Below are 25,321 nucleotides of genomic sequence, written 5' to 3' on the forward strand. Positions count from 1 at the left end.
CTCAAAGAGTCACTAATACTAAGTTCCTTATCCAAAGGACACTTACAGCCCAAGACCAGGGCTCAAAGTTAACACCTTAACTTTTATGCTTCAAAACCAGAAGTGTTTTATTTACTATTATTGCGGCCAAGCCGCCTAGGGGTAAATGTATCTCTTTAACTATCTAGCATAGTTAAACCTAATCAAATGCATAACGTGTGGCTTTCAGCCAACGTACTGAGAGACCTTGTTAACTCTCCAACTTATGTACTGAGAGTTTGTTAACTCTCCGGGTACTTCGTACCCCTGTGTGCTCCACACCATGTAACCCCGTTACAGTCAGAGTGACTATCCCGTTATCCCTCTTACTACAGGAGCTAAAGACGCAGAGGAGGAGCCGACACAGAAGAAAATGAAGAGGGGATAGAAGAGCAAGAAGCCGAAGAAGGAGCCGCAGAAAAAGAAAGAGAAAAAGAAGATGATGAAGAAGAAGAAGGTGAAGAAGAAGAATCAACTCTGCTGAAGAAGAAGACGAAGAGGACATTGAGGGAAATGCTTCTGGTGTAAAGGGGGGCAAAGAAAGAAATGACCACTTTCGGATGTGGAAGATGGGTATTTGGTTACGGTCTCTGCCTTTAAGAAGGAACTTGACTCCTGGGCTGGTCTCAAGGTGAATCTGCGCGAATACATGGAGAAAACACACCAACAAAGTGTATAAAAAATCAATAAAAAATCATCCACACGGCTCGACGCAACGCTGCACTCCGCTCTCAAGTTCGATTCAAGGGGCGACCAGACTCAGAGACCCCCCTCGTTCCTTCGGAGCAACCCTCCCAGTGCAAGTACATTTGTACGCACTGTAAGTCGGAGCGTACCGGAAAACGAATGTCACACACGTTATGACGCACGGAGTGTCCATTCTAGATGCTTGCTCAGCTAGCACAGATGGCGGATGATTTGTGGGTCGTCATGATGAGGCGTGAGATCTACCAATTGGGTCCTGCTATAAGCCATTTTGAAGATGAAGCAGCGCTAGTTAAGAGACTTTGATCTCTAAATTTTCAGTACATGTTTGATACCTGGATAAAACCTGGAAACTACTTGTGTTTGTGTGGCGAGGCCTTGAGCTTATGGTGCTGCTGAACTTGCAGCCGACACAACGAAGTGGTGTTCATTCCATATTTTTTCCAAGTCGACAGATACTAACTGAACAGGTGTTATTGGACAATACCCGGACCACCTTTGACCATATTGGTTGGCTGCGAGACATTCAGCTCTGCTCACTTCCATTTTTTTTGTTTAGCAACGCACATAAGTATTGTCCAAATACTTTCACCTGGAAAAAAAACCTGGTAGGTAAATATACTTACCCCAAAAATAAAATTACGTCTTCTGATTCGGAGAAACCTGTATGAAACCTGAAGCACAATACATGGCGAATCAGAAATTATTTTATTTTTTTGCCGGAAAACCTGGACGCGAAGGTCGTCCTTGAATTTTTCCTGAAGCGCTCCATTGTATAGTAAATCGAAGTGGTTTGGAGCACCCTAAGTTTTATTCATAAAAAGTCCCGTTAAGGGCGCCCAAACGCGTTTGGGCGCCCTAAGAATTTTCGTCATTTTTTAAGAGCTTCAAAGATTACACGTAAAATATTAAATTTCCGTGACAATTTAAATTACTCAGTAGTACAATACATTCTCATTTAGGTACGATAAATACTGGCCGTCGGATTTTAAGTGAGCGTTCTAGAAAACGCGCAGCGCGGGAAAAGGGGGCTCCGCGCGCGATACTGCCAGACGATCGCCAACTGAAGTATCTGTCGCCGGGAATCGCTTGCGCGCACGTGCACTTCGCTGGGGGTAAAGTCAATGCAGAAGGGTACGTGCGTTTATCTACGGCTTGACCATGTTTGGTATCATGACGTGTATTTCTCCGTAGACGAGATTTCGATGGATAGTAATTCTTCTAGTGACGCCCCAGACGACGACCGCGACGAAGATTTTATACACATGAGCGATTTAAACGAGGAGTTGCAGAAACTTCTTGAGGAGATCGGTGAGAGGAATCGGTTGCTAGACATCTTTCTACGTTTGTTTACTATGAATTTTAATGGCGTGCGCAGAATCGAAGCCAAAGCACTCTCATCGACAAGGTTTGTATTGCTGCTTCTTGGAGCTCTGCTGAATCACAAATCTAACAACTGTGTATTATTAAACGAAATAATGTAGGCGCTACAAAATCACTTTGGTCGGAGAGACAATCTCTAAAGCGGAAAACGTTTTGCCGTCGACGTACAGCATCCGGGAAGCGGCGGCGGCGGCGATCGAGTGGAACGAGCAGCTGCACTGGCGAAGAAAGTGGAGCAGAGACGCTGTCGATGCATTCATCTGACGGAGCAACAGCCGATTCTCGTTACGATCCACTCGAACGGTATGCTCAAGACCCACAATCCGACCGCACGCCCCGCGCCAGGCGTACCGAAACGTATCCAGCTCGTATGGCGATGGAATCATCCCGTGAAGGCGTTTGCAACAAGATACCTCCACTACCTACGCTGGGTTTTTCGTCGTAGAGTGAGGTTAACCGCGTTTTAGAGAGATACAGCAGCGATTTTTTCCTGTTATTCCGAGCCCGTGACACTCAGACCGTGAAAAAGCATAACTCGTAAGTTTAAAGATTGTACCATCATATTATTGAATACTGATAACATGTTGATATGATTTATTAGATTGAGCGCTCTGCAGGTACTAACGAGTATGGAGCACAGCTACAAGGTGTTCCGCTGCACACATGGGTGCTCGCAAAAGTCTCGCAGCAAAGGTCGGCGCAGTACGCCAAGTCGATACACTGGATGTCAAGCCCGCTTCACAGCTGCAGTAAGAAATGTTGCCGCACAAGGAGAAAAACCAGAGTGGAAAATTGTTTTACGGAGCTGGGTACGTGGCCGTACAATTGTTGAATAGTTTGATGAACTATTAACAAGCTGATGTCTCTGATTGTAGACATGGACACATAATCACCGCACGAACGCAACGATTTACCCGAGTTACTTTGGAGCCGGGTCGATACCGGAAGATAGTCTGGTTCTCGAACAAGTGGGCCTTCTTGCCGATGCAAACACAGACTCGCGTCGCATTCAAGAGTTTCTATCGGGCGCCTTGGACCGTCAGGTGACACCCCAGCAAGCGCGTAATATTGTGCAAAGGGTACTGAGAAGTACTTCCGCTGATAAACAGCTAACGCGCATGTTTGATACCCTCGCGGAGTTCAAGAATCATGAGGTACTTGTTATCCACGATCAAAACGACGTGACGTCCGGCGTTGTGATGCAAAGTGCCACTCAAAAGGTAGCTTTTGAGCAATGGGGTGACACTTTATGCATGGACTGGACTTACAAGCACGGTAACTTGGGGTTTCATCTCGGTAAGATTACTCATTAATTGTGTGAAGTCATACAAATTTCCTTCAATGTTTTTCGTTCGGCGCCCTTATCTTTGCGGCGCCTTTACGCTAGGCACCCTTCTCTCTAGGGCGCCCTTATCTCTGGTGTAGCATCCTTACTAATTGTCTCTTATCTATATGTAAATACAGGTGGCCTGCTGGTGACTAGTGCAACAGGACGTGGCGTGCCTGTACTAGACTTTATCGCTCTCAACGAAAACATGGAAACAATGGAGACTATTTTGGAATTTTTTAAGACGCACAACAATTCGTGGAGAAACATTGAGACCTTTGTGATAGACAAAGACTTCAAGGAATGGAAAGTGTTAGAGAGATGCTTCCCCCAAGCCACAGTGCTACTCTGCCAGTTTCACACCATGGCGAACTGGAAAAATATTTATAAAGCGGGCAGAGTATGGGCTTAATGGTGTTCAGCGAGATGAAGTGGAGATCTCGATCAAGCAGATGATGTACAGTACTACCAGAGAAGCTTTTGAGCGAGCAAGAGATGGATTCGAGAAACTGTGTAAAGGAAAGTGTCCCGATATTTGTAGTAAGCCGTGCCCAAAGATTTTTTCGTACTTTCAAAACAACTGGGAGTAGTGTAGCGATATGTGGTCGACCCTTGGTCGTGGGAATTACTTTACAGCGGGCAATACGACGACGAATAGGATTAAAAGCAATTGGAACCAGCTTAAACGGCTTCTTGGGAAAAAATCACGGATTGATCGAACAATCGCGGGATTACTACAAAACCAAATCAATGGTGTCAACCACGTCCTGACATCGTTGCGCAAGTTTTCAAGTCAGTCGCGTCCACCAGATGATATTCCTTGGTTCTTGCAACGCGTTGCTGCAAAGCTGTCTAACGACACATTTGTGAAGGTTTCGTTGCAGTGGAACTTGTTCATGGTGCACCAGAGTGAAGCTACATGTCGGCACGTCGGGTTGGCCCAATCCAAATGGAAAGTGTGTTTGCATGGTCAAGAATGGTGTGTTGACGATCTGCTATGGTCGTGCAATTGTTTGTTCTATAAAAGCTGCCGACTTCCTTGCCAGCACGTAATGATTGTTGCTAGCAAAATTCATGGATTCGAATCACTTCCAGCAGAATCAGTACCAGCTCGATGGAGCATGACAAAGACTGAAGAATTGTACGCGACGTTTGAAAATGGGTTGAATTCGCTTCGTGAGGTGGTTAATATGGTGAAGGCACGACCACCTCCGGTTATGGCGCCCCAAGTCGTTGCAGCAACCTTAAAGAATACTTCTACTACGGCTCTGAGCACGGGAAAACGTTCTGTTAAGTACGTGCGTCTACGACGAAAAGAACAGACAAATATGGTTGTCTTATCCGACGCTGAGAAATATGCAAGAGCACAAGCAATGTTTGAGCCAATTATTGAAAAACTTAGTGCGTTACCGACAGTTGACTTTTACCAGCAGATGAGCAAGTGGAAGACAGTGCTCGAGGAAGAAGTAGGGGGTGACTGTGGATCCATTGACGATAGCTTCGATAGTGATACGGGAAGCTACCTGGACCAACTTGATTACGCAGATGTGATGGCCGAAATGGAAGTTGATCAAGAACAGGTCATGAAGGCTGAATCTCTAGCTGACCTCGCTCGAAAGTGGAGCATTTCGATGCACGACGTTTCTCTTTCAGACAAAGATACAGTGCCGTCCGATAATGTGTTTGTAGAACCAACACAACCTGCGCAACCTTCTGAACAACCTGCACTACAATTCTCTCCAGACGACGAGGACGTGGATACATCTGACATCAAAACAAACCAATCCAAAGTCCTGCCTGTGGAGGCTACCGTGTCATCGGTCATTCTTTTCAAAGCTCGAGATCTTAAATTTCTCCAGCTCCCAGCCCCCAAACCTCGAACAAGAAAAAAGAAGAAGCAAGGATGGAGCACCCCACAGCCGAAGTTTGCTCTTGTTTTCTTTTCTTTCGAGGTGACGACAACGATGACAGAAATTATTCAGTGGTCTAACTATCATCTAAACGTGGAGAAGGTCTCGAATGTGCTCGACCAGTATCCAGTGCGTATGACTGACAAATTCATCCAAGCTCGTCCCGTTAGATGTGAAATTGCAACGGAAACCAGCGCGAACAGCCACAAGGAACATTCATTTGTTATTCCAGACGTTCTTTTGAAAAAAGCAGAGGCTTCGATGCTGAACAAGAGGGCCCGTCTTGCTGCTAATAAGGAAGACGCACCATGGGGGCTCATGGTTTCATTCGGCTCAAGCGAAATCGCTCTATACAGGTACGTCAACAGTTTCTTCTCTGCAGTACCAAGGGTGCTACAAGAATATTAAGGTTGCTCGAGGAGTACTAAGGGCGCCACATCACAATTATTAAGTCGTGTGTTTGCTACTAACACTGGTGATGTCTATGTAGCTCTTTCTTGTACAGAATGAGGAGTTTTTACGACATAAAGGCGAAATCGAAGGGTTACCTTGAAGACCTGAAGTGGATAAAACAGGAATGGCGCTTTGTTCAAGCTCACCCAGTTGAATTATTTGTTTTGGAGACCAAAACGAACGGGTTGCTACATTCCGAATCTACACAAATGCACGAAGCACTGTCCGACGATGTGATCAAGAAGTTTTCGACACTATCGCTGATGACAGAGCTGAAGACCAAGTCGGGAACCTGCGTTGTAAAGTTCAGCGATATTGCTTGTGGAGTCCTACGCGGCAGGCTAAACGACGCTGCCATCGACATGGCAATCACTTTGATAGCAGAGAGTGCACGAGGATGTGTTGCCTTTTCATCGCTGACTCTGGCATTGCGATGGCCAAAGCCACCAGAGCAATGATTATCTCAGACGCAATTTGTGATTCTGCCGCTTCACTTGAGTACGGATCACTGGGGAGTTATCGTCGTGGAAGTTATGTTCCCAACAACGCTGAGAGTGAACTTTTACGAGCCGCTTCATCAGCAATGCTATCGCAAAGAAGTTTTGAGCGCATGGAAAAATGAGCTACTGCCGTACTTGCAAAGGTGGCATATTGATAGTGGCTCAAAAGAATCGTTTCCAAAAGAAGTAATTACGAGCTGGATCCGTGAGCCGACTCAGCCCGATGGTATCTGCTGTGGAGTGATGATCATCGGAATGGTTTACTCATATGTGCTCAACGCTCGCAGATTTGGGCGTCTTCGTGTCACTGACGCGTATTTACGCGTTATGCGATTGAGACTCGCATGGATGTTGCTGTGTACAACAAAGCGGGTACTGACAAGCACCGGGAATTTAGCTGAAATGCAGAAGACGGATGAAGAAATCAGCAGGTTCTCCGCGTCAACATAAACATCGTGCTACATTCAGGAGCGAGCTACTACTTTGTTCCTTATCAATATAACAAACCACATGTATGTTTAGCATTTTCACTCCTATTTTGACAATTCACTTCTACATTGGGCGTTGCATAGCGCCATTGCCTTGCTCGCTTCACGTGCAAGTCCTTTATTATCTCTCCTTAAAATGCAAACGCTAGGTCGAGCCTCTCGCTCTCATCTCTAGAGCGCAGCTCGTGCACCACGTACATGTACCTGGTGCTATTAAATACCTGGTGCTTCAGAAAAAAAAGTTGTTGATGGATTAGCTGCTACAACAAGACAATCAAATGTGACAGTAAAATGTGATGAAATGCAAAATTGACAATATGGACGGCACTATCGTGAAACTTCGCCTCTGTCGGCTGCCTCTGTTGGTAATTTATTTCCACAAATAAGGGCGCTGATCAGTGCTAATGGTGCGGAAGCACGGCTCTAAGGCTGTTGTGTTGTCGTCTTCTTAGGGTGCCTTAACGCCATTCATAGTAAATACATATATACTGAGTTTGTGTATGTCACTGATTGTGCTGTTTTTCAGAGATTTGTCCTTTCTGCTTGTTGCAAGCGACATTTTGCCTCGATTGAGTAAGGATAACCAAGGTAGCTGCTGAGAGTCACGCATTTTACTCGAATTTATCAAACACTTCAAAGCTGTTTGCGAACATGTTGCTGCGATCCAATTGCACTTACGTGGAACGCTATCGGTTATCGTGATACACGCTTTCAAATGCCCTGACATCTGTCAACGCTATGAGCATCGGTTCGATCGCTTCGTCGAGCTCAGTTCAAGAATGGCGAAACCTGCCATCACGAGTCCCGAGCCGAGAATAAATTGCCACGAGAACGACGCGTGATGGATGAGCGTGTCCATTATTCCAGACAGCGGGATCGTAAGCATGAATCCGACGCTGGTCTCAAGTGGCGACGTCCAGCAGATCGCAGGACTCAAACAGACGAAATTGATCACGAAGAAGACGATAGCCGCAGTCAACGCGAAGCCCCCCTTCTTCATTGGTAGGGAGCCCCACGTCTTCGTAAAGCGAAGGGATCGGGCTGTTGGCGAAGAAAATTGTGCCAATAATCCACGGCGGGAAGGCGAACACACCACACAGTCCAGAAAAGGCGAAGAGAGTGAAGATGTCGTTCATATCGTCCCCTATAAATTTCGAAAGAGTGACAGAAAACATGGCACTCATCGCTGCGGCTGTCAGCATCATCATTGCCGCTACAATGCTCGCTCCTTTGGCTTCCTCGTCGTTATCTCCCCGCCTTGATTCATCACGACCATCATCACTCCGCCGAACGCTGTCAAGACGCCTGAGAGCTTCTTGATCGACGCTTTGCTCGCTTAGTAGGCAGATGGAGAAGCAGTACACAAAGAGCGGCGAGCTGTTGAAGATCGCAGCTCCTGTAGCCACAGCTAAGTTCTTGAACGAGGAGAACCAGAAGTAGTCGGAGACGAGGTAGAACACTCCAAAGAAGGCGGATAGTCGCCAGAGTCTGGACAGCGGGATCACGGAGTGACGCTCGAGCACTCGAAGAAGATTGAAACCAGATCGCTGATCTTCTGGACTACCCCAAACGCGATAGTAGATGAACATCAGCGGCAAGATCACGATCTTTAGACCACCACAAGAATTAATTGTCAAGGTGTACAGATTGTTTTAGTACAAGGACGACCGAGCAACTTACGGGCGCAGCGTGACTAAAGCACATGATGAAAAAAGGTTTTTGAAAGTTGATAGGTCCCTGCAGGCAGACTCCACGTTAGGTGGTGATAACGACTCTGTATTCCAAGTAGCAGATCCAGCCTGAAGTCATTGCACAGACTCCGCCTGAAGGATATTCGTACAAATTACGCCTAAAGATCAATCAAACGTTAAGTACTAAAAGTATTAAATAAATGTAACATTCATTACATCCGTACCAAACAGCGCAACCAGACGTCTCTTGTCAAAGTCCACCTTCATCTTGCTCCCGCATTCTACGTCGCCAAGCAACCTGGTGCGATCGTTTGGGTGTAATTGCGAGTAAACCGGAACATTGCCACAATTGCACATTCTATTCGCAGATGTTGGCGTCCTGGAGTCCAAATGTCGAGCCCTCGAACCTGGTTGCTGACTCGATGCGTCTTCGAGGACGCAACTTGATAAATGGCACACGGCAGATAGCTACGAATCTTCGAACCAGGCTCACAGGTATTTGCATGCGTAAAGTAAACGAACCAGGAATCAATGATTGCGTGGCATTTTTTCTTTGCCACGCCATCCATAAAATATTTTATTCAACGTAGTAAAACACGCATCAAAAATGCCCCTTCACACTTCGCTGGTGATCGTCCATGAGTGAGCAGTCGCTACGACCGCTTCAAGTTTTGCTGAGGGCTATAGCTAAAGCTTAGCGGTTTAGCCTAAGCCCATTTATAAAGGCCACTTAACAGTAATGAATCCTCAAGTACTCCTCAGTAACATTTTCGCTGCTCAATGAAACAAACTATCAAAACTGCGCCCGAAGGACCATCGTGTTCAGGTTTTTTGTTGGCACAGAGGACAAGTGGACAATGTGTCATTACCTTTGCAGTATTCTGACCACACTCTGATACATCCTCGATGGAAAGTGTGGCCGCAGTCCCCAGTTCTAAGGCACTGATCCCTTCTCAAGCCGAACGGTGCCCAACAGATTGAGCAGACATTGCTCTTCCGAACGACAGCAGAACGGGAGAATCCCGGCATCTGTACCGCGATGGCATCACGTTTTGACTTGGCCACAATGAGGAGACTGTCCCACTTGACCGTAGCTCCAGCTTGGTCGGTATCAAATCGATAATACTTTTCACCTCGAGCATTTCTCCAAGTCGAGCTGATGGAAAAGTCGTCGCGCGAGCGCTTGCCGTCGAATTTCCATGCACAATTGTAGAATCCGCACGTGATTGGCGGGAATGGTTTCTTACATATCGGACACTTGACGTCTGTATCGGTCGAGAGGTTGAACGCTTCGTATCCGTTCTGATGAATGACCATCTCTCCAAAGGCCTTACAGCGACGATTCTTGCACTCCCCTTCTATGTTGATACCCTCAGTGCATGTTCGCCACCCCGGGGCTTTGGCATCGAGTTGCAGCTCCACCAGCCACGTGTCTTCATAATCAAGATCAGCAAAGTCTATGGGGCCTCCTCCTCCTCTCATCCTGAGAGTTAGGTGCAAAGTGCATTCTGCTTTCACGTCGTAATGCTCAAGCGTGTTCCTCTTTTCAAGTGCCCTTCCATCAAGAACGAGACGCTGCTGGTCAGGTGGGATGCCTTCACGATCGTAAATCTGTTTTTTTAATTCTCCGACTGTGTAATTCACTGGGACTGACAGGAACATGCATTTCCCTGTTAGAGTCTTTACGGTGACGTCCACAAATCGAGGAATGAACCTCGTTCGAGCGACGAGACGTGCAGAACTGGATGTCAAGTCGGGAATAACAGCGTCGAGCTCTCTACTGTGATCCAGCTCGGCTCCATACAGTAACATGTTGTCGACAATGCGTGCACTTCCTTTCTCGTCGGACGCAGCTCGAAATTTCGCGTTAAGAACGCCAATGAGGCTGCTGACACTCGCATTCTCCAGTAAATCGGAAGCTTGCACCTCCACGATACCTTGCAGACCTTGACTGAATCTGTCTGTAAACGGTATGCTCAGCGTGATTCCTCCCATCTGGCTGATGTGCTGCGAAGATATCAAAATGAGCTGAGAAATATTGGCATTTTATTGTGATTTTTTGATAAGCGAAAAATAACAAAAAGACGCAGAAGTTTGTCTTGGGTTTGCTGATCAACGCAGAGAAAATATAGTCAAACTGCATTACAGGCATAAATCATTCGATCATCCACGCAACCGGTAATAGTAAATGTCCCAATTTCATATTTCAAGCTACCGGCACTACATGTAGTTTCCTATCCAATCTTTGTGCGAGAATGGTAATATAGGAATACATAGGTAGCAGTTGTCCTACATGTATCCAACGTAGTACGAGACTGGTTTTATATGGAAATTCGTGTGCGGCGTGAAACGATCACACAAAAATAGCAAAACAAGCACAACTTGTGCGCTGGAGCCTGTCCCAATTGTGACGATGCCTGGTTCCTCTAAATCCTCGGTCTTTTCACGGTACGAGCATAACACTAAAGGAGCTCGCCTTGCGTGGCTCACTGTTAGATAGCGTACAGATCGTCAGGAAAGCAGACGGCGACAAACAACGCCAGCAACCTCAATCGAAGTGAGCGCTCAATCGTAACTTTGTGTCTCCTGTGCGGCATTGTAAATTGACTTCCTTTTGAACATAGGCCACAAATTACTGCTACGCAACGAAAGTGACTTTGATGAGGTAGGAGCGTAAGCTTTGTTACTGACGATGGATTCTTTTCTGACGTCTTTGCAGACAGCTTCCGTAGCATCAACGACGAGTTCTCGAAGCTCGACTTCGACTTTATCTCGGTTTAGCCAAAACAGTCGATGGACTGAAAGAAATCCGGGTTCATTTGCGACATCATGTGCGTTGATACTAAAGAGAACTAAACACCAAATTATACCCGGGAATCTAATGATAACGCTGTAGATGCATCCCTATCTGATCTGGAACTACGCAAAAACCAAATCGAACGTGAGCTAGCGCAAGTGCAACGCGAGTTGCAACTACGAGAATCCCAGCAAGCTACAGCACGTGTGTCGTCTATCAGCAAAGTCGCAAGGTAACTGAGATTAGCACTGCAACCGAAGAAGTCAAAGCTGCATTAGGTGTTTTTCAAATACAAATCGATAAATATTAATTATAATGCATGCATCTTTCTGTAGAGAACTTAAGAAACTGCACTTCATTGTCTTCTCGCCAGTCGAACCGCACTGCCTCTCGAAAAGCTCAGACTGTTCTTGATTGGCTGATTCTATACTTTAATGTTGCGTTAATGTTGCGCCAAGTCGAGATCGTCGTGTTAAGTCGCCTTCGAGCATCATGACGGACATGGCGCCCCCGCGATTGAGCGGCACCATTTGGAAGCGCAACGCTGGCATCCTACGCGCTTGGCACAGTCGGTAGTCGCCTCAGAGCTGCCTGCTCCGCGTTATAATAAGTGAGAGGGAGTCTAACGTGTTGTTTATTCTTGTTCGTTTTAAAGAGCAGCTGTGGTGACAGCTGACGGATTTTTATTATACAAGAAAAAAGTGGACGCGTGTGTTTTTACGTTATTTTTATTTATTATCTGCGGTGTTGCCTTCACGCTTACGTACATGCACGGTATTAAATTATTTGTCAACTATCCTCAGAACCAAGACGAAGAAGATCGACCTGGTCAAAGTGAGATTACCTAAAATTGCTGTCAAATTATTAGAACTTAAGGCTAAATTATCTGTTGTTTTCAATTACTTTTAGGCGACATTTGCTGCGACGATTGCGCAGGCTAGCGGGTATTACTTCTTCGAGCTGCAATGCGGGTCGACACAAGTGGCGATTGGATTTCCAGCGGTTCAAGATGCTCGACTGTGGCTGAGCGGCATGATGGAGGCAGCAGGTGCGTACGTCGATAAAACTTTGGATATTTAAAAAATATTAGCACTTTTAGGTGTTAATAAAAAATCGTTTTTATAGATGAAAACAGTGCGGGTCGACGAGCGTGGATGGCGAATTTAAGTCGCATGTTGACGCTCAAGTTGCGTGACCGACGCGAGTTAGTGCCGGCCATGGCGGACAGGGATTGGTTCAGCGAGTGGAATTTCTGTCTGCGGTGAGAAAATTAAATTGTTTTATTTAATTTCTAACAATGCTGATATAGTTTTTTCATAGATCGCTGAAGAATGATAGAGAACCAATGGCAGCGCGTCAAAGACGACTGCGACGACTGCATACGGTGCGTATGGTGCTTGTTTTTGTCACTTGATCTCACTTTCCTTTAAGAATAATTGTTTTTTTTCCGGTATTTAGATTTGGCTCCAATTCGAGTTATTCGCCGAAATTCTGGCGGAGATTTTCTTCTCGTCAGTGCAGCAGCGAGATGCACGCGGTCTCGCTCGAATCGAGTCTTTCGAGCGAGCAGCCAGCGACTTTGCGCTAACTGGGCAGAGACCCGACGTCCCTCAACTAGTAAACGACACCCAAGTGACCCACCCGAGTTTACTCTCGTCAGCTTCCACGTCATTCTCGTCCACCACAACTTCCCATCAAGGCACCGACCAGGATTTCCGAGTGAGCAACAGATCCGCCAGACGTGACGACGTGGACGAGATGAAACTCGCGGGGATTCACTTGCAATTCGCTTCCAAGAGCTGGCAGGGACACAAGCGATTGGCCAAAGAAACCGCTTTATTCGCCAAGTTCCGGTCGCTCATTGAGCTCTACCTCTCGGAGAGCACGTCGGACAATGGCAAGCTACCGTCTTCGCTTCGTGCGGTGCTCTCAAAGCTGCCGTCGTTCCCACTGGTGTCTGCGTTCTCCATCCGAGACGTGAGCGTTGTAGCCATCGCTGAGCCACTACGAAGCGAGAAATCAACGCTCGCAACGATCGATTACCATGACCTCGCGGGCTTGAGTATGGCACTGCGAGAAGCCAAAATGTTACGGTACTTCCCGTACCAAGAGCTACCGGAGCTCGTCGTTCGACAGTTCCCTGGCAATGTGGCGCCTACGTTGGTGAGCGTCCACCCTCGGTACGACAATGTATTGGTGAGCTCGCTACGGTCTTCGATGGTTCATGGAGTGCTGATCCGTGCGGCTCATAGTCGCGTTGAGTTGTTGTCTGCGCTTGACGTTGAAGAGCTGGTGGAAGGGAGAGAGCCGCAATGGATTCCGTACATGGATCTGGTGTACTGTCAGCTGGACAATGGAGATTCCCAAGTCGAGAACTTGGCGGTCAAGGACTTTTTACTGCAACGCTCTAGCCAGCGTCTTACGGGCGACGTTGTGGTCACAGTTGATGCCGAGAAGAGTAAGCTGCTGCTGGATTTACCCGAAGCTTTCGTGCTCAAGCACGACGTGGACATTCACCCTCTCGTACGAAAGCTACAAGACATTAAAAAGAACGCCCAGATCTTCGCCTTAGCAGCATCCAGTCCGACTTTTTCAGGACAGTCTCGACCGGTTGACACAAGTGTCCAGGTGGCTCGCGAATACGAAGATGCAGTCAAGAAACTCTTCGTCCAGCACATTAAACAATTCGCAGCGCAGCTAGTTACACTCGGAGACTCTGCAGACGCCTGTTCGACAGGAAGACCGAGAACGCCGACCTGGAATCAGGCTCAAAGCTCGTCCCGTGCCCGGCTCACGCGGTCCAATACGCTGTCCTCGATACCTCGCCCCGAAGATTTTTTCTCGTCGGTCCACTCGATGGAGTTTGAGCCGAGCTCTCAGCCTCGACTACAGCGCAGAATGTCGTCGTTGAGCTCCATGGCTCAGACCATTGGGGCAAGTGGCTCGGCTGATACCAACTCCGGCACCTACGTCATCGACACGTTGCATCTCCGTCAAGTTATGCGCGAAGGAGGAGTCAACGTGCGCTTCTTCCCGCTGGTTTTCCGGTATTTAAATTCTCGAGACCAACTCGGCGTCCAAGTGCTGGTGGCCAGTGAAATTATCGCTCGACTGGCCAAGAATTTGTTCCGATACCGCATGCTGAACCAAGATACCGGTAGTAAAAGTCGCTGGAAGGCCCGAAAGTCTCGTCTGATCCAGTTCATCGACTCCATTATGCACGGCCTTTTCCATAAGAACCTCCCCGACGGCCAGTGTGCGATTCAAGAATGCTCTGGCGACCAATTCTGGGACATCGACGGCCCCATACTGTACTCTCTAGGGGCCTTTGCGTCGAGTTTCGCGATGGATTCAAAGGCGCAGAGCGAAGTGATCGAGTCCGCGAGCGCGTGCTTGAACAAGTACCGGGACCTACTGAAGGTGAATCCTCCTATCCTCTTCAACAGCCTCCTGCATGTGTTCCAAGCGCGATTGACCAAATCGATCTTACCGGAACTGCACGAAAACCGGTTTGTGTCGGTACCATTCTTACGAACCGAAGACGACTTGACGTTCAACTACGAAGAAGACGACCCGAAACTTGCTATGCGGATCCACCAAGACTTGCTCTGGAGCCACTTGCAGTTCTTTCGCGTCCAATTTGAAGCCTTGAAACCGGAATTACCGGTATTGACCGGTATGGACCGACATGGCAATTTGGAGCGGACGACGTGGACACAGTATTATCGCACGCTATCGCAGATTTTCCGACAGAGCTTAGCTCACACACAGCCAACGCGCTTGGAGAAGGCGATCCAGTCATGGCAGGATTTAACGTCGGTGCGAACGCACTTGAGTCTGGCCTTACGCGCTGCTGCTGCACCTTCGTATCATCCGTCAGGAAGCAGCAAGACGTCTGCTATCATTCGAGAACACTGCAGTTTTGCGTACTTGCGAATGGCTTCAAGTAAAGCTCTCTTCCCGGTCGAATACAAGCTCGCGTTACGGTGTCTGGAGCTGGTGAGTACCGGTGAAGAACTGGCAAAGGCGATGGAAGAGTCCGAGGAACTGCTCGAATGGCTGAGATTCTTCTACCGACCAGCGAATCCCTCGCAATTCGCCAAAGGTTCGTCATCTCACCCGGTATTTTCGATCCAATACTTAACCGATACCGATCTAGAAACCGGTATACTGACCGATACTGGGGTCTCTCTTCGAGACCATTTCCAGCGTCACCAATCTCGACAGTCGTGGATGTGTGTCATGCCGAACGTGGACGCCTATTGTCGTCGCATTGAAGCCATGCGTCGAGATCCCGTGGCTATAGCAGCGACCAGAGCTGTGTTGTGTGAAATGGGGGTCGCGTCTCGCCCTATAAGTCCTTCCAGTAGAGACCACGGCGCTGTTATGGACGTGTCGTGGGCGGACAAGTACCAGACGTCGTTCAGCTTCAACCCACAGGACACGACCATGCCGTCATCCATGTACTCGTCAAGAGGAGACGCGCTCTGGTTTATCGAGTGCTTCTTCTTACCTCCACTCGCCAACAATTCCTCGCTTGTAGCAGGCGATGCATTGGTGAATAACGACGAGATCTCCAGGCGAATGACCACTACGCGTCCAGATATCGACGAAGGCCCCGTGCCTGGACTAGCGTTAGTTTGGGGTTATCCACTGGGTTTATCACTAGACGAAGAAGCTCGCATCAGCCCTGGCACGTCGACATTATCACTTCGGTTAAGTACGGAGAATTTATCTGCAGTTCGTATGGTCTCGTTCCCTCCGCCACTACGTCGAGTTGTCCAGATCGCGTGTGGATACCGTCATACCGCTCTAATTACCGACGATCGCCACCTGTATACCTTTGGACATGGAGAATGTGGACGCTTAGGACACGGAACCGAAGAGGATTGTACCGATCCGATACCGGTAGGATACTTTACGAGTCTTATCGCTGCTGAAGGTGTGGAGTTTGGTGGCGTTGTCGACGTTTCTTGTGGTCGAGAACACACGATGGTAGTGACAGGGAACGGAGACTTGTACGGCTTTGGATGGGGCGAAGCGGGTCGTCTGGGCACTGGAGAAACAGGCAGCAGTTTGTACCCATCTCGAGTGGACTTGAGGAACATTGCGGCGGTAGCGTGTGGACGGGAACACACACTGGCGCTTACGAGTAAAGGTCGAGTGTTCGCTTTCGGTGCTGGTTTCGGTGGTCGTCTCGGCAATGGCTCGGAGACGGATGAAGAGCTCCCATTCCTTGTAGAGGGGTTGGAAGAGTACAGCATTGTCGCGATTGCTGCCGGGGAATGTCATTCGTGTGCTCTAAGTAGAGACGGAGAAGTGTTGACGTGGGGATTTGGCAGCTCAGGAGCGCTGGGTCACGGTACTCGAGACAACTGTTTGATACCGACACTCGTGGACGGACCCTGGACAAACCCTAATGTCGAAACCCTAATTCATGACATCTCCGTCGTGACATCAGTTGCGTGTGGGAGTTATCACACGCTGGCCGCAACGAATGACGGCGTTCTGTACGGCTGGGGCGACGCTGCAGCGGGACAATTGGGGGCCGAGCACCTCTCAGCACAAGATTTGGTCGTCCTGTCTCCAAAGGAAATTCGACTTCCGACGAGCTCAGGGATCCGTGGAATCGCCTGTGGGACTTTTACGTCAGCAGTGTGTTCAACGCAAGGGCAACTCTTTATGTGGGGCTCCCCTGCAGCAGGAAACGGAGCCCCGTTGGATGTGGAAGACGCGCATGTCAAGAGAGTCGGCGTCTTGGGAGAGTTCGAGTTTTCCCAAATTGCATGCGGTACGTCGAGAATCTATTTTTTGTTTTTTTTCTTAAATTATTTATAACTTGTTGAACTCTTGTAGGAGCGTACCATGCTGTCGCAATCACTCGGAAGTTAGAATATTGCTAAGTCGTCTTGTACCCATGCGTTGGTCCTAATAGATCCATCACTTTTATTTTTCATAATTTCTTGAAAATAGCGACTTGTGACTTACAGAAGAAGTTCAGGGAAAAAGACATGAAACTGCTCTATTGTTGATCGCTAATAACTTTTTTCTTCTTTTGTATTTTGCACCATGACGGCGACTCGGGGCGATTCGAATGGGACGTCTCTGGAGCAGATTCTGCCTCAACTTCGACCCAAGCGTCCGACGCCAGCTCGAGGAGTTCTCTCTCCGCCACATGCGACTCGACAGCCTCAAGATGCTCCTCGTCTAAGCGAATCCGCAGCTACTTTTCCAGTGGCTCGACTCGTGGAGACGTCTCTGTACTTCTGGACCGTAGTGGCAGTCATCCTCGGCATTTTTCTAGCTTGTCTTGTTCTGTACATGCTTTACTTTAAAGAGGGTGGGGATCTCACCCCCACGCTACCATTCAACCTGGCTGCGTACGGTGGTTTAACCGTCACGTTGGCCTCCTGTTTTGGGCTCTACGGGCTGCTGCAACACCGAAGAATTGTCACCGAAGGAGGACGCAACTACTCGCTTGGAATGGTGCGTACTCTGCTTTAAATCTTCGGTTTACTGATATCACTAAGACCTCCGCTAGTTTGTCAGTCTAGGAACCATCGGAGCCATCGTTGTGGTTGTCGCTGGGGCGATGGCGTTGTCGCTTGTAAGTACCGTCGAGCAAGCACAAGACGGAGACTTTTCGAGCGATCGGGTCGTCGTGTTAGAGACGAATGTGATAATGAGGCTACACACCCAAGTCTTAAAGAGCAGCTCGTCGTGGCAGAGTACACAGAACGAGCTGAAATGCTGCGGCTACGACCGAGTTAGTGTCATGCAAGAAAATCTAAGCCCCAGTTCTTCGTGGGACGCTTCGCTTCAGACCGCAGTTGAAGACGCGAATGCTATCGCAGGCAGATACTGCTCCAGTCGCGTGTCCGAGTGCATCAGAACGGCGTCTGAACCGCATTGTCCCGTTCCAGGCCGAGAGTTTTGTCGTGTCGAGTTGCTAAAAGTTGCGCAGGCCAACTATTCTCTACTCGGCATCTGTGCGATCACGTTGGGGGCAACGCAACTTATCTTCAGCGTCTTTGGACTGTTTACATTACTCTGTGACGTCCGTCGGATTAGCGGGTCGTCTCCGATCTACCTGATGCGACACCGAACGCTGTCGCCGATCCAACCAAATACTGAAGTCTAGAATTGTTTTTTAAAGAGAAGATAGAAGTTAATTAAATAATGATTTAATGAAAAGTCGGGATGCCCCGATCTCCTAAAGCGAAGCGACCCATTGCAGCAACCCACGAGCCTTCTGTGGCTCACTCAAAGACTATCGAGAATGCTGTGCGTCCAGCTGTAGAGATCCAGGAACGGCGTCCAGCTTCACCAGTACAGTGGACGAGGACGCGAGTGAATCGTCGTCCACAATACCACGAGAAGGCCTCATTTCTCGAGCGAGAGTCGTTCAAAGGTCTTGGGTTGGGTACAGCAGAGCCCTACAGTACTTGGTTTCCAGGTACTACACTGGGAGAATCGTATCGCGTTGCCGATACTATATTCCAGGCAGCGCATCAAGCATCTCGAGAGACACGACCTGTTTCATGGGGATATGGGTACACCGATGGAGCGCTGGGGCATAATAATACTCGACGTGTAGTGGAGATGAAGACTTTGGTATCATTTCGTCGAAGTATTGTGCGAGCTGTATCGGCAGGAGATCGATTAAGTCTTTTTCTTACAGGTGAAAAGCTTGGTTTGGAATGGGATCCTCTGGAACTTGATACCTAGAATAATACTTTTTTATTGTAGATGACAATTGGATTTTCCAGTCTGGACGCTTGTTCGAGAAGCAGGATGGCTGTAATATGTGGAAACCGGATGAGATTAAGCTGGAAAGCCGTGCTACTATCGTTGCCGTAACAGCTGGACACCTCGCAGCGTACGCAGTTGATGGTGAGTTGATCAATAGCTTTAGTCGAGAATTGGGTACTTATTTGTTCCTTTTTGTCACTAGATCAAGGACGGTTGTATTCGTGGGGTACGCAGATTTTCGGCCAACTGGGTCATGGAGAGGAGTTGGAGCAAGAAGTTTCCATCCAAAGTGAGGAAGATACCGCCAACCCAAGTATCGAAGACAGACAAGCCAGTGATAATCCCGACGACGAGATAGAAAGTGAAGGAGAACCGCCGGTAAGAGCTGTCGTCGTGGAAAGGCACCCGAGACTGGTCGAAGACCTGAATGGCCATAGCATAGTTAAGATCTTTGCTGGAAACCACTTCGCCGTCGCTCTCACAAGTACTGGATTAGTGTTTTCTTGGGGTCGAGGTTGTTTCGGACAGCTTGGTAATGGCGACGTGGCTGACAACAGTAGTCCCGCTCGAATCGAAGCTCTGAAAGACTCTATCGCCATCGATATATCAGCTGGAATGAGTCACGTGGTAGGCGTTTTCGTCCCAAGGGGAAAAAACCATTCGTCAAACCAGCACGAAGAGAGTTTAGCAACCGAGCACACCGTCGTGATGGTATGGGGTCGAGGAAAGCACGGATGTCTGGGCCTGGGAGGCTCTAGTAACGAGCTACTCCCAAGGGAAAATATCTTCTTTCGAGGATTAGGAGCCGTCAAAGTCGCAGCCGGAACAGATCACTCGCTGGTTCTGTGTAGAGCCGGCGCTCAGACTTTCGTGTATGCGTTTGGAGGCAATCATTTGGGGCAGTTAGGGATTGCGTCCAGTGCCGACCACGTCGATATGCCCTCGTTCCTGGACGAGTTTGTCAATGTCCATGTAGCAGACATTGGAGCTGGGGCGCACTATTCTGCAGCTCTTACAGGTGCGTTAATGACCATGTTGGTGGTACAATAGACTCTCACGGATACGTAGGTGATGGCCAAGTATTCACGTGGGGCGATGCGCGTTACGGCAAAACGTGTCGAGCTGACGGACGGACGACATATGTACCGTGGAATGTTGACCTGCCAAGTAACATTCCTAGTAGTACTTTTGTTTCGCAGCTCTCGGTTGGGTCGCATCATTGTTTGGCTCAACTTCGCATCGGTACATCTTCCAGATCTACAATGAAGAGAGGGGAACTATTGCTAATCTTAATGTTTTGTAGGTGGACAAATAGATCGGTGGAGAAAGTTCCCACTTGGTGGAATTCTACCAGCTTTAAGTCACAAGGATCAGAGCAGTAAAGGTGCGTTGTCATTCCATGCAAACTCGAAGTGTTTCTGACTAACGGGTCGCCTGGTGTGACTTAGTGTCAGTTTGTCAGTGCAACAGTTCGCAAACGACGACACACAACACTCTTGGCATCTTCATCCAATGTGACACTTGTCACGTATCACCGCTGTGTCGAGTGTGCAGTCGTCGATGTCACAGGGGGCACGTACTTCAGCCAACTGCTATTGGACGAGGTCTGCAGCGTGCTTGCTCGTGTCCTAACCAAACTACGAGCACTAGAACCTCGTGCTTGTTCACATCCAGACTCCCGCCACTTATACCGGAAGAATGGTAAGCACAAATCTCAAGTCGTCAAGTCAGAATGCTAAAGTCGACACCTACACGAACAAATCACGTTAGTTTGTCGGTAAAATATTTTTTTTTCACTTGAGACGATTCTAACCGTAATGCGCGAGTGTTAAGTCCAGAATGATAATGGTCCACACGAACAAGTGGCCTTGCACAGCTTGCACATGCGTCTCGAGTACGAACGCTAGTTGATACAACGGTGAAAAGCCGAATTTACGCTTCAAGGTGACAAGCAGAGCGACAAACGCTGCGAATTCGATCGTAGCATAAATCAGGAAACTTGTCACTGCCTCCTGCAACCGTTTGGACGACATCGACGCTGTGCTTGGGTTGTGAGCTGCTATCGGTAAGCGAAACAACGCAGTCAGATATGGAGCATACAGCATCGGGATGATGAACTCGATGTACTCGGCCAGCAGAATATACTCGGAATGGAAGAGAGTATGCAGATCATCGGTAATAGTATCGCTTCTCGAAGTTTTAGAAATTAAAGAAATACCTTGAATAGTGAGAGGTGACGGACCCAATACTGTACTGGATTGAGCTGTTTGGTTACTTTTGTTCGCATTCCGCTTAGTTGATTGTCGTCGGCTGACTGCAGTGTAGTTGGTAAAAGTTCCCGTTCTTGAGAATTGTGCGATAAATTCCCTACTTTGTCCTACAGAAGCAGGGGAAATGGTGCCAGTAGCCGATATCTTCGAGACGTATCAGCCATCGCGCCCTCTTCCAATAATGATAGTAGTTCTTGGATAGTACGCTGTGACTTAGACTTGAAAGTAGTAACTTCTCGCTTGGTGACAAATTTGATCAGCGGCATCGCCAAAATGAATATTGTCTGTTGAGTCCTTAATAGGGTATTGAACACAGCGCTAAACAGTGTAAAACATCCCACGACGCCTCCCTGGTTAGCGATAATGAGAAGTTGCGAGTGAATTTGCTCTCGGTGAATGCTGCAAAACTCTCGGACCAATAACCAGAATCGTAAAAATCTAGAAGAATACACATTTAGTGCGATGATTGTAACGGGGTACGTAGCCCTAAGTGTACCCCTAGCTACATGAAGTGTGACACGTCATACTTCAGGATATCTGGTACATGGTACCAGGGTCGTCCGAGGCCAATGATGACAGTGCTTTCTAAGGTGACTTTTAGTTTGTTTATTTAGCTCAAGCTTAGCCTACCTTTACATATATTCAGCTTACAGCTCACCTTAAATTGGTCACTTCGCTCCCTTAGGCAAAGGGGGCCTGTGAGCTGCCGTTCACTGAGAGTTTGTATACTCTCGGAAGCCAACTTCTTCTAGCGTGTGATCCCGTCACATTGATAAACACATAATGGTGTTGGGAATCTTCACAGCACTGCAACTTCCGGTACTGTCGAGGCCCTGCACATAGCAGTCCCCAGAACGAATTTGACAATACCAGCGATTAGGTGCATTTTCGAGTCTCTCACTTGAAAAGCGACGCCTAAAGTTGCTGAGCACATCGAAAGAAACATGTAAATCCAAGCGGCATATTTAGCTCGCCAGCCGTCCACAGGAGGCTTAGGAGGGATACAATCGAGAGCGAACGCCGTTAATAAAGCAGGAATCGGAGCTAGGACACAAATTGCGACGACATGAGCAATCAAAGTACGCTGTGTGAAGGTAAGTAGTGGTGTTTCTCGTGCTTACCATACTCAAGTACAAGCAGAGGATTGCTGGGCAAAAGACCGAGCAGAAGGGCACGGGCTCAAGTTTGAGAATGCTGTGCGGCGACAGCGAGAGCCCTCCAGAGTGTATTCAAGACTTAGGAGATGATTGGCTGCAGTGACACTTACTTGCACATCCCGCGAGCTGGTCTGGAACCCAGCGGCGGGCGACGACTCAGGCGAGCATTTAGGACCACCATACATGTACTTCACACTCCCATTCGAACACGGCTGCTTCATCGCCTTGAATGCAGTCCGGGGCCGTCTCACTATGCTAGCTGCAGTACTAACACGCCCTTGCCCAGGCAATAGTTATTCTTCGTAGGGTAGCAGTAGTAGCTCCATCTAAATATCCACTTAGCTTCTTAATGTTCCGGTAGCGGTAAGACCTTCAACATCTCACGACAATGCTCAAACTTCACACGATCAAAGCGGTTTAGTCAGCACGTCATCCACCATGACGCTCGTCTCGACATTCTATGTCTTCAACGGCTTCTTTTCAACTAGATTGGCGAATAAGATGATACTTGTTCTCTATGTGCTTCGGCTCTGAGTGTTTACCTGGCTTAGCAGATACTTATATACTTCATCGGTTATCTCCAAACGGCACATGACTCTCAGCTTCCCACTTCAAATCCACGCGAAGCTCTAGTATCCACAATAGATCCTTTGTTCCTTCATTCATCGCTATGTACTCCGCTTCGGTGCTCCTGCTTCCTTGAAGCGTATGATACAACATTACTATCGAGCATCGTCACATACCCACTAGCACGCTTGCGACCATCCTTGTCATTAGCGTAGTCTGCATCCGTAAAGCACGCCAACCGCAGTTTCGAACCATCATCAATGGCTCTCACTAGCCTGTAGCTAGCGACATGTGCCGGGTAGCGGAGCACCCGCTTCGCCATGAGGCAGTGCTAGTAGGTGTAGTTGCCCAGGCACTTCTCCAGATTGCGAATAGGGCAATGTCAGGTTTGGACGCCAAAACTCAATACTGTAGTGCTCCCACTAGCTCGAGGAAGGGTGGGTAGACTTGTTCAGTTGGCAGTTTCACTTGCTGGGGTGACGTCGCCTCAGGCGTCATGCAGCCATTGCACTGAACCATACTAAACTACCACAACGCGTCCTTCACGTAATAGCGCTGGCGGGACATCACCTTCTACTGTACATGGTCAATCTTGATCTCAACCCCAAGTAAGTACTTCACAGGTCCAATCTCTGTCAGTTCAAACTGACGGGAGAGCTGTTGTGCAATGCTGTTGCACAGAGCCGATAGTCCAAGTAGCAATACGTCATCCACATACACCGCCATCAACATAGAAATCTCTTCAGTGACTTCCACTTTTCGCGCGTACAGACTGTAGTCAGGATCCAATCAGGAAAACCCAAGCCGCCGTAGCGCCTCATGCAGGGTGCGGTTCCAAACGTTGGGCGCTTGTCGTAGCCCATACAGCCGCCACAACAAACGACACACAAACACTTCCGGCTCGCGCTGAAAACCTGGAGGCTGCTCCACGAAGACCAGCTCGTCAAGATGCCCATACCGAAAACTATCTTTGCATAGCTCTGCAGAATCACCCAACCTTGCTGCAGTGCGAAGTAGATGGCCGCTCGAATCGTCTCAAATCGGATAACAGGTGCGTACGTTTCTGTGTACGCTAGCCCGTGTAGCTGCTTAAATTTCGTGAATACCAAGTCGATCTTTGAAGCGTTTGATTTTGCCATGTTCATTTCTCTTCACAGCATACATTCAGCAACAGGTAATACATTTGCATTCTTTCATAGCAGCGAAGCTCAAGCGTCCAAGTCCCATGGTATCGCAAGGACTGCAGTTCATCCAGCATTGCCTACCTCCACTGTGACCACCGATGCCCGAGCTTGCTTGTAGGCTGTAGGCACAACCACATCCTCGTGGACAATAACGCTGTTGTTGACGTAGTCTCGTAGACGCACAGACGGCTGTCGCTGGCGCTGGGATCGAGGTGCGCGCTTCACTCTAGTGGCTTCCGCATATGGGGGTGGCACCCAGACTGCATCGGCACACGTATCACGCATGAGCAAGCCACGATCTACTTCGTTACTTTTCCGCTTCTCTTGAATCCGTTTGTCGACGAGTTCGGAGCTGCTGTCGTGTCTCTCGATGACGTGGACGCTTCGTCCACAATTGCAGCCGGTATTTTTGGCTTATCTTTTGCCACAGCCGTTGTGTACGTGCTCATTCTAGCCTTGATGTGCACAACAGGTACATTCGGAGGCAGTTTGTAGTCCCCACCGAAGAAGCAGCTCAACAGGTGCGTTTCCATGTAATCCGCTTCAACTGTAAACGACTCGTGAAATCGGATGTTCTTCTTCCTTGCGGTAATCACAGGTCGGACTTAATGTCAAGCTGCTTGTATCCTTTGCGATCCGTAGCATAACCCCGAAGCAATCATGTACTTCCACGAGTGCCCAGCTTCTCTTTTTTTGTCGTGATCTGTCATTAATGTGCTATTGATCCATGCAGCCCCACGTACGTTGTGATCGTGGGTCTGTTTTGTTTTGCCGTAGAAGACCTTGCATAAGCTTTTAGCTTTCAATGATCTGGACAAACAGACATTCAATGTATCCACCGCGTGCAGGGGCGCTTCACCCCACAGCAGATTTGGTAAGCGCCTCGCTTCCGTAGCATAACCCCGAAGCAATCATGTACTTCCACGAGTGCCCAGCTTCTCTTTTTTTGTCGTGATCTGTCATTAATGTGCTATTGATCCATGCAGCCCCACGTACGTTGTGATCGTGGGTCTGTTTTGTTTTGCCGTAGAGGACCTTGCATAAGCTTTTAGCTTTCAATGATCTGGACAAACAAACATTCAATGTATCCACCGCGTACAGGGGCGCTTCACCCCACAG

General features: G+C 48.3%; 5 protein-coding genes across 5 annotated transcripts; 3 read left to right on the forward strand and 2 right to left on the reverse strand.

Moving 5' to 3' along the window:
- Positions 1 to 7,686: 7,686 nt before the first annotated feature.
- On the reverse strand, positions 7,687 to 10,470 carry PITG_08480 (ubiquitin, putative; the record flags this gene model as incomplete). The annotated part of the gene is made up of 4 exons (XM_002903810.1): positions 7,687 to 8,391; positions 8,465 to 8,521; positions 8,692 to 8,943; positions 9,511 to 10,470. 4 exons carry the CDS (start codon positions 10,468 to 10,470, stop codon positions 7,687 to 7,689), a joined length of 1,974 nt encoding a protein of 657 aa, XP_002903856.1.
- Positions 10,471 to 11,764: 1,294 nt separating this feature from the next.
- Positions 11,765 to 17,267, forward strand: PITG_08481 (regulator of chromosome condensation (RCC1)-like protein; the record flags this gene model as incomplete). The annotated part of the gene is made up of 9 exons (XM_002903811.1): positions 11,765 to 11,844; positions 11,928 to 11,981; positions 12,076 to 12,106; positions 12,182 to 12,320; positions 12,398 to 12,533; positions 12,593 to 12,656; positions 12,731 to 15,394; positions 15,482 to 17,063; positions 17,129 to 17,267. 9 exons carry the CDS (start codon positions 11,765 to 11,767, stop codon positions 17,173 to 17,175), a joined length of 4,797 nt encoding a protein of 1,598 aa, XP_002903857.1.
- A 74-nt stretch (positions 17,268 to 17,341) lies between these two features.
- Positions 17,342 to 18,413, forward strand: PITG_08482 (uncharacterized protein; the record flags this gene model as incomplete). The annotated part of the gene is made up of 2 exons (XM_002903812.1): positions 17,342 to 17,762; positions 17,827 to 18,413. The coding sequence occupies 2 exons, from the start codon at positions 17,342 to 17,344 to the stop codon at positions 18,411 to 18,413; spliced, it is 1,008 nt and encodes a 335-aa protein (XP_002903858.1).
- Positions 18,414 to 18,472: 59 nt separating this feature from the next.
- On the forward strand, positions 18,473 to 20,729 carry PITG_08483 (uncharacterized protein; the record flags this gene model as incomplete). Its single annotated transcript, XM_002903813.1, has 8 exons — positions 18,473 to 18,953; positions 19,022 to 19,165; positions 19,227 to 19,274; positions 19,395 to 20,042; positions 20,093 to 20,266; positions 20,328 to 20,408; positions 20,473 to 20,637; positions 20,722 to 20,729. 8 exons carry the CDS (start codon positions 18,473 to 18,475, stop codon positions 20,727 to 20,729), a joined length of 1,749 nt encoding a protein of 582 aa, XP_002903859.1.
- Positions 20,730 to 20,746: 17 nt separating this feature from the next.
- PITG_08484 (uncharacterized protein) lies at positions 20,747 to 21,129 on the reverse strand (the record flags this gene model as incomplete). The annotated part of the gene is made up of 2 exons (XM_002903814.1): positions 20,747 to 20,772; positions 20,838 to 21,129. The coding sequence occupies 2 exons, from the start codon at positions 21,127 to 21,129 to the stop codon at positions 20,747 to 20,749; spliced, it is 318 nt and encodes a 105-aa protein (XP_002903860.1).
- Positions 21,130 to 25,321: the final 4,192 nt, after the last annotated feature.

This window comes from Phytophthora infestans, genomic scaffold, assembly GCF_000142945.1.
Source record: "Phytophthora infestans T30-4 supercont1.13 genomic scaffold, whole genome shotgun sequence".
Classification (NCBI taxonomy): domain Eukaryota; phylum Oomycota; class Peronosporomycetes; order Peronosporales; family Peronosporaceae; genus Phytophthora; species Phytophthora infestans.